This window comes from Oncorhynchus kisutch, linkage group LG22 (genome assembly GCF_002021735.2).
Source record: "Oncorhynchus kisutch isolate 150728-3 linkage group LG22, Okis_V2, whole genome shotgun sequence".
Taxonomy (NCBI): domain Eukaryota; kingdom Metazoa; phylum Chordata; class Actinopteri; order Salmoniformes; family Salmonidae; genus Oncorhynchus; species Oncorhynchus kisutch.
Window position 1 is genome coordinate 11,900,558 of NC_034195.2, and position 15,251 is coordinate 11,915,808.

Consider the following 15,251-nt stretch of genomic DNA (forward strand, 5'->3'; position numbering starts at 1 on the left):
TGCCCAGCAACAGCCCCAAAACATCACTGCTCTACGGGAGATCTGCATGGAGGAATGGGCCAACATACCAGCAACAGTGTGTGAAAACCTTGTGAAGACTTACAGAAAACGTTTGACCTCTATCATTGCCAACAAAGGGTATATAACAAAGTATTGAGATAAACTTTTGTTATTGACCAAATACTTATTTTCCACCATCATTTGCAAATAAATTCATTAAAAATCCTACAATGTGATTTTCTGTCTGTCATAGTTGAAGTGTACCTATGATGAAAATTACAAGCCTCTCTCATATTTTTAAGTGGGAGCACAATTGGTGGCTGACTAACTACTTTTTTGCCCCACTGTAGATGAGAACTCTGTTGGTATATAATGTGGTCTACAGCTTATCATGAGGTACTCTACCTCAGGCGAGCCCAAAATTGAGACGTCTTTAATATTAGAAATAGCGCACCAGCTGTTATTGACAAATACACACACATCTTACCAGACGTAGCTTCTCAGTCCTGCCGATGCACGGAATACCCAGCCAGCTCTATAGTATCTGTGTCGTCGTTCAGCCACTACTCGGTGAAACACAAGATATGACCGTTTTTAATGTCCCGTTGGTAGGATAGTCTTAATAATCATAGATCATTAATTTTATATTCCAGTTGGCCAATAGTACGGATGGTAGTGGAAGTTTCCTCACTCACCTACACATTCTCAGATGGCAGCCCCTCTGCCTCCTTTTTCTCTGACTTTTCTTCATGCAAATGATGGGGTTTGGGTCTGGTCTCGAGAAAGAAGTAAATCCTTTGCGTCGGACTCGTTAAAGAACATATCTCCATCCAGTTGGTGAGTAATCGCTGTTCTGATGTCCAGAAGCTCTTTTCGCTCATAGGACACAGTAGCAGCAACATTATGCACAAAATACGTGAAAATATAAGTTACAAACAATGCGAAAAAACTAACTAAATAGCACAGTTGGTTAGGAGCCTGTAAAATGGCAGCCATCCCCTCCAGCGCCAGTTACTGAGATATCAACCTGTGAGGGGCAGAGCGTGAATGTCAGTGTGGTGTGAATGTGAATTGTCATAGTAACCCACATCACCAGCTCTTGACCAACACTGCTCATGACTATTAAGAGTCATGAAAAGCAGCCTCATGGTTTCTTTGGCTACAATAAGATCTTAATCTTTTTCGAGAAGATCAGCCTGAGCAGCTGCATGATATACCGAAACGTCTGTACTTTGTCGATACTAGAACATGACATTACTTTTGGTACTTCTGTCAAACGTGTCTCATGGAACAAGTCTGTCTATCAGCGATAACTGCACACACAATTGTATACACCCACTATTGAATATGCATTCACCTGTATTGTGAATAGGCATAGTTTATCAATAGAGACGTACCATTCAAATAAATGATTACCTTTGTATTATGTAGTTAGATAGGCAAAAAACGGTCAAATTGATTGTAATGACTGTATAATTGATTCATTAATGCATACATGGCTATGTCTAAAAGTGTTTTACAATGTAATGATATTGAACAAAACATTTGCCTAAAGATTGAACGGAGCAGTAACAATCTGTCTGGATCAAGTGCCATTCTGTGGCTTTGGCTAATATGCCTTCTTTTTTGATGTGGTATCGTTTTGGTATCGAGTATCATGATGGTATCGTGATACTAAACCTGGTATCAAAAGAAAAAACTTCTGATATCGTGGCAACACTAAAGCCAGGTGCTGCAGAATAATTACAGTTCTATCATCATATTGCATCTCAAAATAACTAGTCATTATGTGATCAAGGTTAGCAAATCTATGCAGCGCCTTGCTCAGACCGATCCCCTTGAACATGCCGATTCCTTACTAAAAGTTTAGACTAATTTACCAATTTAAATTTTTTTACTGACCTGGGTTAATTGACTGCTGATGCACAACCACATTTTGAAATTGCACCTATTATTCTAACTTTCAACAGTAAATTCAGACCCTGACTGAGTTCTTAAAAATATTATACCAGTACCAGTCAAAAGTTTTGACACACCTACTCATTCCAGGTTTTTTATTTATTTTTTATTATCTACATTGTAGAATAATAGTGACTACATCGCCACAATGAAATAATACATATGGGATCATGTAGTTACCAAAAACGTGTTAAACAAATAAAAAAATATGTTATATTTGAGAATCTTCAATGTAGCCACCCTTTGCCTTGATGACAGCTTTGCACACTCTTGGCATTCTCTCAACCAGCTTCATGAGGTAGTCACTTGGAATGCATTTCAATTAACAGGTCTGCCTTGTTAAAATATAATTTGTGGAATTTCTTTCCTTCTTAATGCATTTCAGCAAATCAGTTGTGTTGTGACGAGGTAGGAGTGGTATACAGAAGATAGACCTATTTGGTAAAAGATCAAGTCCATATTATGGGAAAAACAGCTCAAATAAGAGAAACGACAGTCCGTCATTACTTTAACAAACTATAGTTTTGGCAAGTCGTTTAGGACATCTACTTTGTGCATGACACAAGTAATTTTTCCAACAATTGTTTACAGACAGATTATTTCACTTATAATTCACTGCATCACATTTCCAGTGGGTCAGAAGTTTACATACACTATGTTGACTGTACCTTTAAACAGCTTGGAAAATTCCAGAAAATTATGTCATGGCTTTAGAAGCTTCTGATCATTTGTGTCAATTGGAGGTGTACCTGTGGATGTATTTCAAGGCCTACCTTCAAACTTCAGTACTTTTTGCTAGACATCATGGGAAAATCAAAAGAAATCAGCCAAGACCTCAGAAAAAACAATTGTAGACCTCCACAAGTGTGGTTCATCCTTAGGAGGAATTTCCAAATGCCTGAAGATACCATGTTCATCTGTACAAACAATCGTATGCAAGTATAAACACCATGGGACCACGCAGCCGTCATACCGCTCAGGAAGGAGACGCGTTCTGTCTCCTAGAGATGAACGTACTTTGGTGCGAAAAGTACAAATCAATTCCAGAACAACAGCAAAGGACCTTGTGAAGATGTTGGAGGAAACAGGTTCAAAAGTATCTATATCCACAGTAAAAAGAGTCCTAAATCGACATAACCTGAAAGGCCGCTCAGCAAGGGAGAAGCCACTGTCCCCGAAACTGCAAAATAAAAGCCAGACTACAGTTTGCAACTGCGCATGGCGACAAAGATCGTACTTTTTGGAGAAATGTCCTCTGGTCTGATGAAACAAAAATAGAACTGTTTGGTCATAATTATGTTTGGATGAAAAAGGGGGCGGCTTGCAAGCTAAAGAACACCATCCCAACCGTGAAGCACGAGGGTGGCAGCATCATGTTGTGGGGGTACTTTGCTGCAGGAGGGACTGGTGCACTTCACAAAATAGATGGCATCATAGACATTTCATTTCTTTCCTTTTTTTCATCTCTTTTCCCCACCAACCTGAAAAACCGAAGAGGGGACAATAGACAACAGCCTTGTGCTGTTTGCCCTGATCAATAATCAGATCCCTAATCAAGTCGCCTATTTGGTGAGCTATTCTTATTTTAAAAAATTACAATCTAGCTAACTTTAATAATGTTATACTATGTCCCCTCTGTTAGTAAGTGTAATTAAATGTTGTTTTTTACTAGAACTCAATGATAGAGACTAGACTAAACTAGATTAGATTAGATTCATTGGTTGGGTTGATTGATTGGGTTGATTGATTTATTGACTCTTTGATTACATTTTTTGGCTTTCCCAGTACTACACCCTAACCACCACACAGAGAGAGTCAGCCCCAGTATAGTGCTCCTCGAGCAGTTTAGGGGTTCAATGTGGACAACAGCAGGTGGCACCATCTAGCAGCAAACCTGGTGAGCAGATCACATTTCATTAGATATCTTTTCTATCCAGTTGCTCAAATGGAAAGAGGGCTGGAGGAGAGAAATGGAGAGGGAGATAGTGTGAATAAAAGAGTTTGAATACAGACATGCATGAAAACACAGTGAATGTTCTCCTTAAACAGCTTGAGAAGATACAACAAGAGGAAGAGAAGGTGAAAATAAAATGGATGAAGGACTGAAGAAGACGGCAAGAATTTAAACAAGTTTTATTTAAGTGGATCTGGCAAGTCAGTTATTTACAATGACGGGATAACTGCCTTGCTCAGGGGCAGAAGGACAGATGTTTACCTTGTCAGCTCGGGGATTCGATCTAGCAACCTTTCGGTTACCAGCCCAACGCTCAGGAGAGATGATTAAAAAGGAAGAGAAGGAAATGGACATGATGAAAATAGATGTGGAAGAGAAGGCAAAGGATGAGGTAGAGTGAAAGAATAGTTGGGGGACTTGAAGGAGAAGATGAATTGGAGAAAAGAGGGAGAAGAGGAGGAAGAAGTAGAGAGAAAAGAGGGAGGAGTATGTGAAGCATGTGAAGTTGCATATGGACGAGAAGCTGAAGATGGAGGTAAGGAGGGGGATGTCAGACATGGAGAAACAGAAAGAGGAGGCGGTGAAGTTGAATATGGAGGAGTAGAAAATGGAGGTAAAGAGAGTGATGACAGAGATGGAGGAGAAAAAAAAGAGGTGGATCAGTTGAAGGAGGCAATAGAGGAGAAATAGGAGACGATGGGGAGTGTGAGCGAGTAAGAGATAAACAACAGAAATGTAATTGGAGGATGTGGAGAGAGTCCGAGAGGATTTGGAAGAAGGGATGAAACAGTTGAAAGAGAGAAAGGAAATGTTTAAGAAGATGGTGGAGTAGGTGAAGCTGGAGAAGAAGGAGAAGGTCGAGATAGGAGGGTGAAATGAGGAGTTGAGATAAGGCGGTAAGTGGAAACAGAGATGAAGCGAGTGAGAGAGTGGATTGAGAGAGCGAAGGAGAAGACGACAGAGAGAGAAGATCAAGAGGAAGAGGGAGGCGTTGGATCGAGTGAGGGGGGGAGGAGTTGGAAGGTTTGAAGAAGAAAATGAAGGAGAGAGTCAGTGATGTAGCTAGGGTAATGGAGGAAATGGAAAAGAAAGCGAAGGAGAGGCGGAGAGGGAGAAGAGGGTCAAGAAGGAAATGGAAAAGAAAGAGAAGGAGAGGCGGAGAGGGAGAAGAGGGTCAAGAAGGAAATGGAAAAGAAAGAGAAGGAGAGGCGGAGAGGGAGAAGAGGGTCAAGAAGGAAATGGAAATGAAATGGAAGGAGAGGCAGAGAGGGAGAAGAGGGTCAAGAAGGAAATGGAAAAGAAAGAGAAGGAGAGGCGGAGAGGGAGAAGAGGGTCAAGAAGGAAATGGAAATGAAATGGAAGGAGAGGCAGAGAGGGAGAAGAGGGTCAAGAAGGAAATGGAAAAGATAGAGAAGGAGAGGGAGAAGAGGGTAACGGAGGAAATGGAGCAGGTGAGAGATTGACGGCGCGAGCAAAGAGTGAGAGAGAACATGGAAGGCGAGAAGGAAAGGATGAAGGAGGAGAAAGATTAAGAAAAGTCAATATTGGAAAGTAAATCGATGGAGAAGGAGATGGACACCTGTTGAATGTGAGACTGAACACAGAAAGGACATGAGATGCCTTCATAAAGAGCCAGTAGTCTGAGACTGAGATCCACACCCTGGTTTGCATATGCCATAGAAATATAATACACTGTACTGCACATAGAACTCACTACTGTAATGGTCCAGGTTACAAAGTGGCTCAGTGACTCGTGTTTGCATCTCAATGTGAAAAAAACTGTTTGCATGTTCTTCACAAAGAGGGCAACAGATGCTACTGAGCCAGATGTCTATGTGTCAGGGGAGAAGCTCCAGGTGATATCCGATTTTAAGTACCTTGGCATCATACTTGATTCCAACCTCTCTTTTAAAAAGCATGTGAAAAAGGTAATTCAAATAACCAAATTCAACCTAGCTAATTTCCGATTTATATGAAATTGTTTGACTACAGAGGTAGCAAAACTGTACTTCAAATCTATAATACTCCCCCACTTAGCATACTGCTTGACTAGTTGGGCCCAAGCTTGCTGTACAACATTAAAACCTATTCAGTCTGTCTACAAACAGGCTCTCAAAGTGCTTGATAGGAAGCCCAATAGCCATCATCATTGTCCCATCCTTAGAAAGCATGAGCTCTTGAGTTGGGAAGATCTTGTGCAATACACCAACGCATGTCTTGTATTCAAGATCCTTAATGGCCTGGCTCCCCCTCCACTCAATATTTTTGTTAAACAGAAAACCCAGACATATGGCAGCAGATCCACAAGGTCTGCCATGAGAGGTGACTGTATAGTTCCCCTAAGGAAAAGCACCTTTAGTAAATCTGCATTCTCTGTGAGAGCATCCCATGTCTGGAATACACTGCCATCAGACACACATAACTGCACCACATATCACACTTTCACAAAATGCTTGAAGACATGGCTAAAGGTCAATCAGATTTGTGAACATGATCCCTAGCTGTGTGTTGCCGCTCTCCATGTTGTCTGTTGTCTGTAGCTTGTGAGGTGTGGAAACACTTTGTTGCTTTTATGAATTTTGACTTGCTGCTTTTTGTTCTATGCTGCTCTGTCTGTATGCTACGTCTTGCTTGTCCTATGTTGCTCTGTCTGTATGCTATGTCTTGTTTGTCCTATGTTGCTATGTCTTGCTTGTTCTATGTTGCTATTGTCTATATTGTAATTGTTTTTAATAACCTGCCCAGGGACTGCGGTTGAAAATTAGCCGGCTGGCTAAAACCGGCACTTTTACTGAAACGTTGATTAATGTGCACTGTCCCTGTAAAAATAAAAAATAAAATAAAATAAATAGCCACTGCCATAGGAATAGGATAAGAATATCATACAGGTACCTCTATTACCACAGCCATTTCTCACTAACATTAGCTTGTATGAATAGCGAGAGCCAGTATTCAGTTGAGATTTTATGAAAAACAGGTAGCATGCTCTTGTTTGTATGCATATACAAGCTAAAATGATGCTATAACTGTAGAAACACATTTTCTTTCACTGTCAGATTCCCAGATGGGACAGCTACCATAATTTCATCGTTGACCTCATCAAAAGGGAGTAGGATAAAGAGAGGAACACACACCCAAATTATAAATACAGGCATGCAAAGACAAATTGGTTATTGGTCCATGGCATGTGATGGAATGGTGACTGACTAGAGAAAATTGTTTATTGGGCATTTTATATGACCTATCCTACCTTTATAAGTGTGACATTGATTTATAAGTATATCCTACTTATGAACATTACATTTACTATTGTAATCGTGCAGATCTGACGACATCGCTATTGTCCTATCCATGACCATGCACACCTGTGCCAAGTGCTTGCCACGGTTTCTGCATTGATTGACAAATGTAACAGTCTGTTCACCATGGCGGGTATACGTACAGTAAGCCTACTTGTCAGAACCTGTAATAGCCTATTCTCTCAGTGTATTTACCAAGTTCCTAACTAAAACATAGAATTTCTCGTTTTGCAATGTCATTATACATTTGTTCAATTCGGCCTATACCTTCTCTGACTATGCCTAGATAGTCATTCAACCAGACATATATGGTATATGACATCAACTTGTGAAACTGTGCTGACTCAACTGGAATACGAAATCAGAGAGTACCACCTAGTGGCATTTGTTAGTAGTAGCATCTCTTTTACAGTTGCACATATCAAATTACAATCAATTTACAATCGCACATATCAATGCATTTATTTGCAAAAAGAATGTATACATTTCTTAAGCAGTACATGATCCTAATAATCTTCAGAATCATTATAATGGCAAAGGCAGTTTTGAAACAAAATATGCATAATATACAATCTTCTGTAATGCATACATCTTCAAAACAATCATTTAAATACATAAAAGCAATTTAACATTGATTTTTATTTTGTTTCATGTATAGTTTGTACTTCAAGTATAGAGATTACATTGAATAAGTGAGCTTGTTGTATTTCACGCTTTTTTGCAAGCAGAGCACTTGTGGAAGTATGAGTGTAACGGTTCTCTTTAGTTGAAGGAGAGGCGGACCAAAATGCAGCGTGATGATGATTCATGTTTGTTTAATAAAGGAAAAACTATACATGAATAAACTATAAAACAATGAAATGTGAAAACTCAAAACAGTCCTATCTGGTGCAAACACAGAGACAGGAACAATCACCCACAAACACACAGTGAAACCCAGGCTACCTAAATATGGTTCCCAATCAGAGACAATGACTAACACCTGCCTCTGATTGAGAACCATATCAGGCCAGACATAGAAATAGACAAACAAGACATCCAACATAGAATGCCCAACCAGATCACACCCTGACCAACCAAAACATAGAAACTTTGAGTCCCCCCCAAGGTGCGGACTCCGGCCGCAAAACCTGAACCTATAGGGGAGGGTCTGGGTGGGCATCTGTCCGCGGTGGCGGCTCTGGTGCTGGACGTGGCCCCCACTTCACCATAGTCTTAGTCCCCCACCTTGTCCGCTTCCGTAGCTTCCTAGCCACGGCGACCCTACTTAATGACCCCACTGGACAGAGGGGCAGCTCGGGACAGAGGGGCAGCAACTCGGGACAGAGGGGCGGAAGCTCGGGACAGAGGGGCGGAAGCTCGGGACAGAGGGGCAGAAGCTCAGGACTGAGGGGCTCTGGCGCCTCTGGGCTGAGGGGCTCTGGCGCCTCTGGGCTGAGGGGCGGCCCCTGGGTGACTTGCGGCACTGGCGGCCCCTGGCTGACTGGCGGCACTGGCGGCCTCTGGCTGACTGGCGGCACTGGCGGCCCCTGGCTTACTGGCGGCACTGGCGGCCCCTGGCTGACTGGCGGCACTGGCGGCCCCTGGCTGACTGGCGGCACTGGCGGCCCCTGGCTGACTGGCGGCACTGGCGGCCCCTGGCTGACTGGCGGCACTGGCGGCCCCTGGCGGACTGGCAGCACTGGCGGCACTGGGCAGACTGGCGGCACTGGCGGCGCTGGGCAGACGGGTGGCTCAGGCGGCACTGGGCAGACGGGTGGCTCAGGCGGCGCTGGGCAGACGGGTGGCTCAGGCGGCGCTGGGCAGACGGGTGGCTCAGGCGGCGCTGGGCAGACCGGTGGCTCAGGTGGCGCTGGGCAGATGGGAGGCTCAGATGGCGCTGGGCAGACGGGAGGCTCAGATGGCGCTGGGCAGACGGGAAGCTCAGATGGCACTGGGCAGACGGGAAGCTCCGGCAACGCTGGAGAGGAAGGCTCTGGCAGCGCTGGACTGAGTAGCTCTCGTAGCGCCGAACGCACTGTAGGCCTGATGCGTGGTGCTGGCACTGGTGGTACTGGGCCGAGGACACGCACAGGAAGCCTGGTGCGGGGAGCTGCTACCGGAGGGCTGGGGTGTGGAGGTGGTACTGGATAGACCGGACCGTGCAGGCGCACTGGAGCTCTTGAGCACCGAGCCTGCCCAACCTTACCCAGTTGAATGGTCCCGGTCGCCCTGCCAGTGCGGCGAGGTGGAATAGCTCGCACTGGGCTATGCAGGCGAACCGGGGACACCGTGCGCAAGGCTGGTGCCATGTAAGCCGGCCCAAGGAGACGCACTGGAAACCAGCTGCGTAGAACCGGCTTCATGGCACTTGGCTCAATGCCCACTCTAGCCCGGCTGATACGTGGAGCTGGAATGTACCGCACCGGGCTATGCACGCACTGGGGACAGCGTGCGTGCGCTTCACAGCATAACACGGTGCCTGTCCGGTCTCTCTAGCCCCCCGGTAAGCACAGGGAGTTTGCGCAGGTCTCCTACCTGGCATAGCCATACTCCCTGTGAGCCCCCCCCAAATAACTTTTTGGGGCTGACTCTCGGGCTTCCGTCCGACCCAACTCCATTCTCCGATAACCTTCCGCACACTGCTCCATCGAATCCCAGGCGGGCTCCGGCACTCTCCCTGGGTCGACCGCCCACCTGTCTATTTCCTCCCAAGAAGTATAGTCTATACTCTTGCAGTCCAAACCTTACTCCCATGTCCATTCCTCTTTGCGTTGCTGTTGCCCGTTACCACGCCGCTTGGTCCTGTTGTGGTGGGTGATTCTTCCTGTCTCTGTGTTTGCACCAGATAGGACTGTTTAGGTTTTCACTTTTCTTGTTTTGTTTAGTTATTTCATGTATAGTGTCTTTAGAAATTAAAGAACATGAATAACCACCACACTGCATTTTGGTCCGCTTCTCCTTCACAACAGGAAAACCGTTACAATGAGAGCATTTGAACTCAGTGCAGAGAGCAGAGGAGGTGGTTATTAGTCATATTTCCTCAAATTTGTTTCTGTTAAAGGACCACAAAAACTAAAGACATAAAAGACATGCTCTGGAACTTAGGCAACTACAACAAAAAAACTTAAAAAATCTCACTCTTTGGGCTGGATGTGTCAACGTGTAGTTCATACATGCATAATCAAGGAGCAAGGTTACTGTCCTTAATTAGCCACGAAATTCCGAGTTTGAAAACAGTTTTTCTGGAAGCTGTGCTGTGTCATTTTCCCTGCATTTTCCCCCACATGGGCCAACCCCCAAGACATTTGAGTTTTAGTCAATGAGTTTCAGCCCGTCACCAAATGAGTGACAGCTAGCAAGATGCACACGCAGCAGAGCAAAAGAGAGACCAATGACGTGGTGCACATAAGATGCAATGTAAGCAATTTTCAGGGACATCTTTTGGCTCGTGAGCCCTACTTCCAGAACTACTGGATAAAAAGTATAGAAAAGTACCAGAGAATCTCTTTAATGGTTATATGGGGAAGACTATGTTATCTCTGAGGGGTTGCCAATAGATTTTTATTTAACCAGTTAAGTTGAATGAGAACACATTCACAGCAACAACCTGGGATGAATGAGCCAATTGGAAGCTGGGGATGATTAGGTGGTATTATGGCTACATTGGGAATTTAGCAAGGACGCCAGGGTTAACACCCCTACACTTACTCTTACGATAAGTGCCAATTGTTCTTTAGTGACCACAGAGAGTCAGGACACCCGTTTAACATTCCATCCGATAGACAGCACCCTATGCAGAGTAACATCCCCAAACACTGCCCTAGGAGATTTGGATGTTGATTTTTTTAGATCAGAGGAAAGAGTGCTTCCTACTTACCCTCCAACATCACTTCCAGCAGCATCTGGTTTCCTATCCAGGGACTGACCAGGACCAACCTTGCTTAGCTTCAGAAGCAAGCCATCACTGGGATGCAGGGTGGAATGCTGCCAACTCAAGGAGCGATTTGGACCTAATTCTGTCCTGCCTGAGCTTTCAAAATGTAACAATTAAATTTTTTGATGTCATTGAAAATGGATGGGAGTAAAAAAGTAAATATTTTCTTAAGGAATGTAGTGGATTAAAAGTTGTCAAAAGTATAAATAGTAAAGTACATATACCCCAACAAATGACGTAAGTAGTATTTTAAAGTATTTTTTACTTAAGTATTTTACACCACTGCTCATCACCTAGGGAATCACGTACATGTAAACAACTTAAATATAAAATCCTTCAACATTCAAATCTAGCAAACATAAGGAAGTGTTTTAAGAGAGTCATACCATGGATCATTTAGCTATTTGATTTGGAATTTTAGGACCCCTTTCGGTATCCCACAAAAATATAAACAAATTATTTGATCAAATATAGAATTCGGCCTTTACTACTATAGCCCATAGAAACGTATTGAATAACACATTCATAAATGGCCACGAAATTCCTAGTTTGAAAAACAACTGTTTTTCTGGAAGCTGTGCTGTGTCATTTTCCCTGCATTTTCCCCCACATGGGTCAACCCCCAAGACATTTGAGTTTTAGTCAATGAGTTTCAACCCGTCACCAAAAAAACAGTAAACCAAAATAATCACAAGGAATAAGGTTTTTGAAGTGTCTGTCCTATATCTAGGAGATAGAGATAGGAAAATTACAATACCAGTCAAAGATTTGGACACAACTACTCATTTAAGGGTTTTTCTTTATTTGAACTATTACTAGTTACTATTTTACTACAAGTGAAGACATCAAAACTATGAAATACAACATATGGAATCATGTAGTAACCAAACAAGTGTTAAACAAATCAAAACATATATTATATTTTAGATTCTTCAAGTAGCCACCCTTTGCCTTGATGACAGCCTTGCACACTCTTGGCATTCTCTCAACCAGCTTCACCTGGAATGCTTATCCAAAAGTCTTGAAGGAGTTCCCACATATGCTAAAAACGTGTTGGCTGCTTTTCCTTCGCTCTGACTTACAACTCATCCCAAACCATCTCAATTGGGTTGAGGTCGGGTGATAGTGGAGGCCAGGTCATCTGATGCAGCACTCCATCACACTCCTTCTTGGTGAAATAGCCCTAATACAGCCTGGAGGTATGTTGGGTCATTGTCCTGCTGAAAAACAAATGATAGTCCCACTAAGTGCAAAGCAGATGGGATGGCGTATCGCTGCAGAATACTGTGGTAGCCATGCTGGTTAAGTGTGCCTTGAATTTTAAATAAATCACTGACAGTGTCACCAGCAAAGCACCCCAACACCATCACACCACCTCCTCCATGCTTCACGTTGGGAAACACACATGCTGAGATAATCTGTTCACCAACTCTGCGTCTCACAAAGTCATGGCAGTTGGACCAAAAATCTCAAATTTGGACTAATCAGAACAAAGGACAGATTTCCACCGGTCTAATGGCCATTGCTCGTGTTTCTTGGCCCAAACAAGTCTCTTCTTCGTATTGGTGTCCTTTACAGTGCCTTGCGAAAGTATTCGGCCCCCTTGAACTTTGCGACCTTTTGCCACATTTCAGGCTTCAAACATAAAGATATAAAACTGTATTTTTTTGTGAACGACATTTATTGGATATTTCAAACTTTTTTAACAAATCAAAAACTGAAAAATTGGGCGTGCTAAATTATTCAGCCCCCTTAAGTTAATACTTTGTAGCGCCACCTTTTGCTGCGATTACAGCTGTAAGTCGCTTGGGGTATGTCTCTATCAGTTTTGCACATCGAGAGACTGACATTTTTTCCCATTCCTCCTTGCAAAACAGCTCAAGCTCAGTGAGGTTGGATGGAGAGCATTTGTGAACAGCAGTTTTCAGTTCTTTCCACAGATTCTCGATTGGATTCAGGTCTGGACTTTGACTTGGCCATTCTAACACCTGGATATGTTTATTTTTGAACCATTCCATTGTAGATTTTGCTTTATGTTTTGGATCATTGTCTTGTTGGAAGACAAATCTCCTTCCCAGTCTCAGGTCTTTTGCAGACTCCATCAGGTTTTCTTCCAGAATGGTCCTGTATTTGGCTCCATCCATCTTCCCATCAATTTTAACCATCTTCCCTGTCCCTGCTGAAGAAAAGCAGGCCCAAACCATGATGCTGCCACCACCATGTTTGACAGTGGGGATGGTGTGTTCAGGGTGATGGGCTGTGTTGCTTTTACGCCAAACATAACATTTTGCATTGTTGCCAAAAAGTTCAATTTTGGTTTAATCTGACCAGAGCACCTTCTTCCACATGTTTGGTGTGTCTCCCAGGTGGCTTGTGGCAAACTTTAAACGACACTTTTTATGGATATCTTTAAGAAATGGCTTTCTTCTTGCCACTCTTCCATAAAGGCCAGATTTGTGCAATATACGACTGATTGTTGTCCTATGGACAGAGTCTCCCACCTCAGCTGTAGATCTCTGCAGTTCATCCAGAGTGACCATGGGCCTCTTGGCTGCATCTCTGATCAGTCTTCTCCTTGTATGAGCTGAAAGTTTAGAGGGACGGCCAGGTCTTGGTAGATTTGCAGTGGTCTGATACTCCTTCCATTTCAATAGTATCGCTTGCACAGTGCTCCTTGGGATGTTTAAAGCTTGGGAAATCTTTTTGTATCCAAATCCGGTTTTAAACTTCTTCACAACAGTATCTCGGACCTGCCTGGTGTGTTCCTTGTTCTTCATGATGCTCTCTGCGCTTTTAACGGACCTCTGAGACTATCACAGTGCAGGTGCATTTATACGGAGACTTGATTACACACAGGTGGATTGATTTTATCTTCATTAGTCATTTAGGTCAACATTGGATCATTCAGAGATCCTCACTGAACTTCTGGAGAGAGTTTGCTGCACTGAAAGTAAAGGGGCTGAATAATTTTGCACGCCCAATTTTTCAGTTTTTGATTTGTTAAAAAAGTTTGAAATATCCAATAAATGTCGTTCCACTTCATGATTGTGTCCCACTTGTTGTTGATTCTTCACAAAAAAATACAGTTTTATATCTTTATGTTTGAAGCCTGAAATGTGGCAAAAGGTCGCAAAGTTCAAGGGGGCCGAATACTTTCGCAAGGCACTGTAGTAGTGGTTTCTTTGCAGCAACTCGACCATGAAGGCCTGATTCACACAGTCCCCTCTGAACAGTTGATGTTGAGATGTGTCTGTTACTTGAACTCTGTTAACTGGTGACTCAAATGAACTTATCCTCTGCAGCAGAGGTAACTCTGGGTCTTCCTTTCCTATGGCGGTCCTATTGAGAGCCAGTTTCATCATTGTGCTTGATGGTTTCAAAGTTCTTGAAATTTTCCACATTGACTGACCTTCATGTCTTAACAAGAAATTTGTGAAGTGGTTGAAAAACTAGTTTTAATGACTCCAACCAAGTGTATGTAAACTTCCGACTTCACACCTGTTAATTGAAATGCATTCCAGGTGACTACGTCATGAAGCTTGTTTTCAAATCAAATCAAATCAAAGTTGATTTGTCATGTGCGCCGAATACAACAGACCTTACAGTGAAATGCTTACTTACAGGCTCTAACCAATACTGCAAAAAAGGTATTGGGTGAACAATAGGTAGGTAAAGAAATAAAAACAACAGTAAAAAGACAGTGAAAAATAATGGTAGTGCTGCTATATACAGTAGCGAGGCTATAAAAGTAGCGAGGCTACAAACAGACACAGGTTAGTCGCTCTGATTGAGGTAGTATGACATCCAAGATGGCGTAGCAGTCAGACGTCCTTTGTCCTCGTCTTATCGTGTCCCGTGTATATATATTTTTATATATTTTTCTTCTCATATCTTTTTTTATATTTTCTAAAACTCAACTTCAAAACACTGTCCTGAAACCCGCCTCACCCAATGTGGAGCGGGTCTGTTTTTTTCTAAAGTATTATTGCCCTCGAATAAGGAATCCCACAACAGAAGCTAGCCAGCTCACTAGCTACTAGCTAGCAGTCAGCTAATCACTGCTAGCGGTCATCAGCTAACCTTTAGCTCAGAAAGCTCTAGCCAGTTTGTACAATGCGCAACA

The 15,251-nt window shown here is 43.1% G+C and overlaps 1 protein-coding gene across 1 annotated transcript; it reads left to right on the plus strand.

The window, feature by feature from the left end:
• Positions 1-4,992: 4,992 nt before the first annotated feature.
• LOC116356391 (octapeptide-repeat protein T2-like) lies at positions 4,993-5,376 on the plus strand. Its single transcript, XM_031802183.1, has one exon. The coding sequence runs from the start codon at positions 4,993-4,995 to the stop codon at positions 5,374-5,376; it is 384 nt and encodes a 127-aa protein (XP_031658043.1).
• The last annotated feature ends 9,875 nt before the right edge of the window (positions 5,377-15,251 follow it).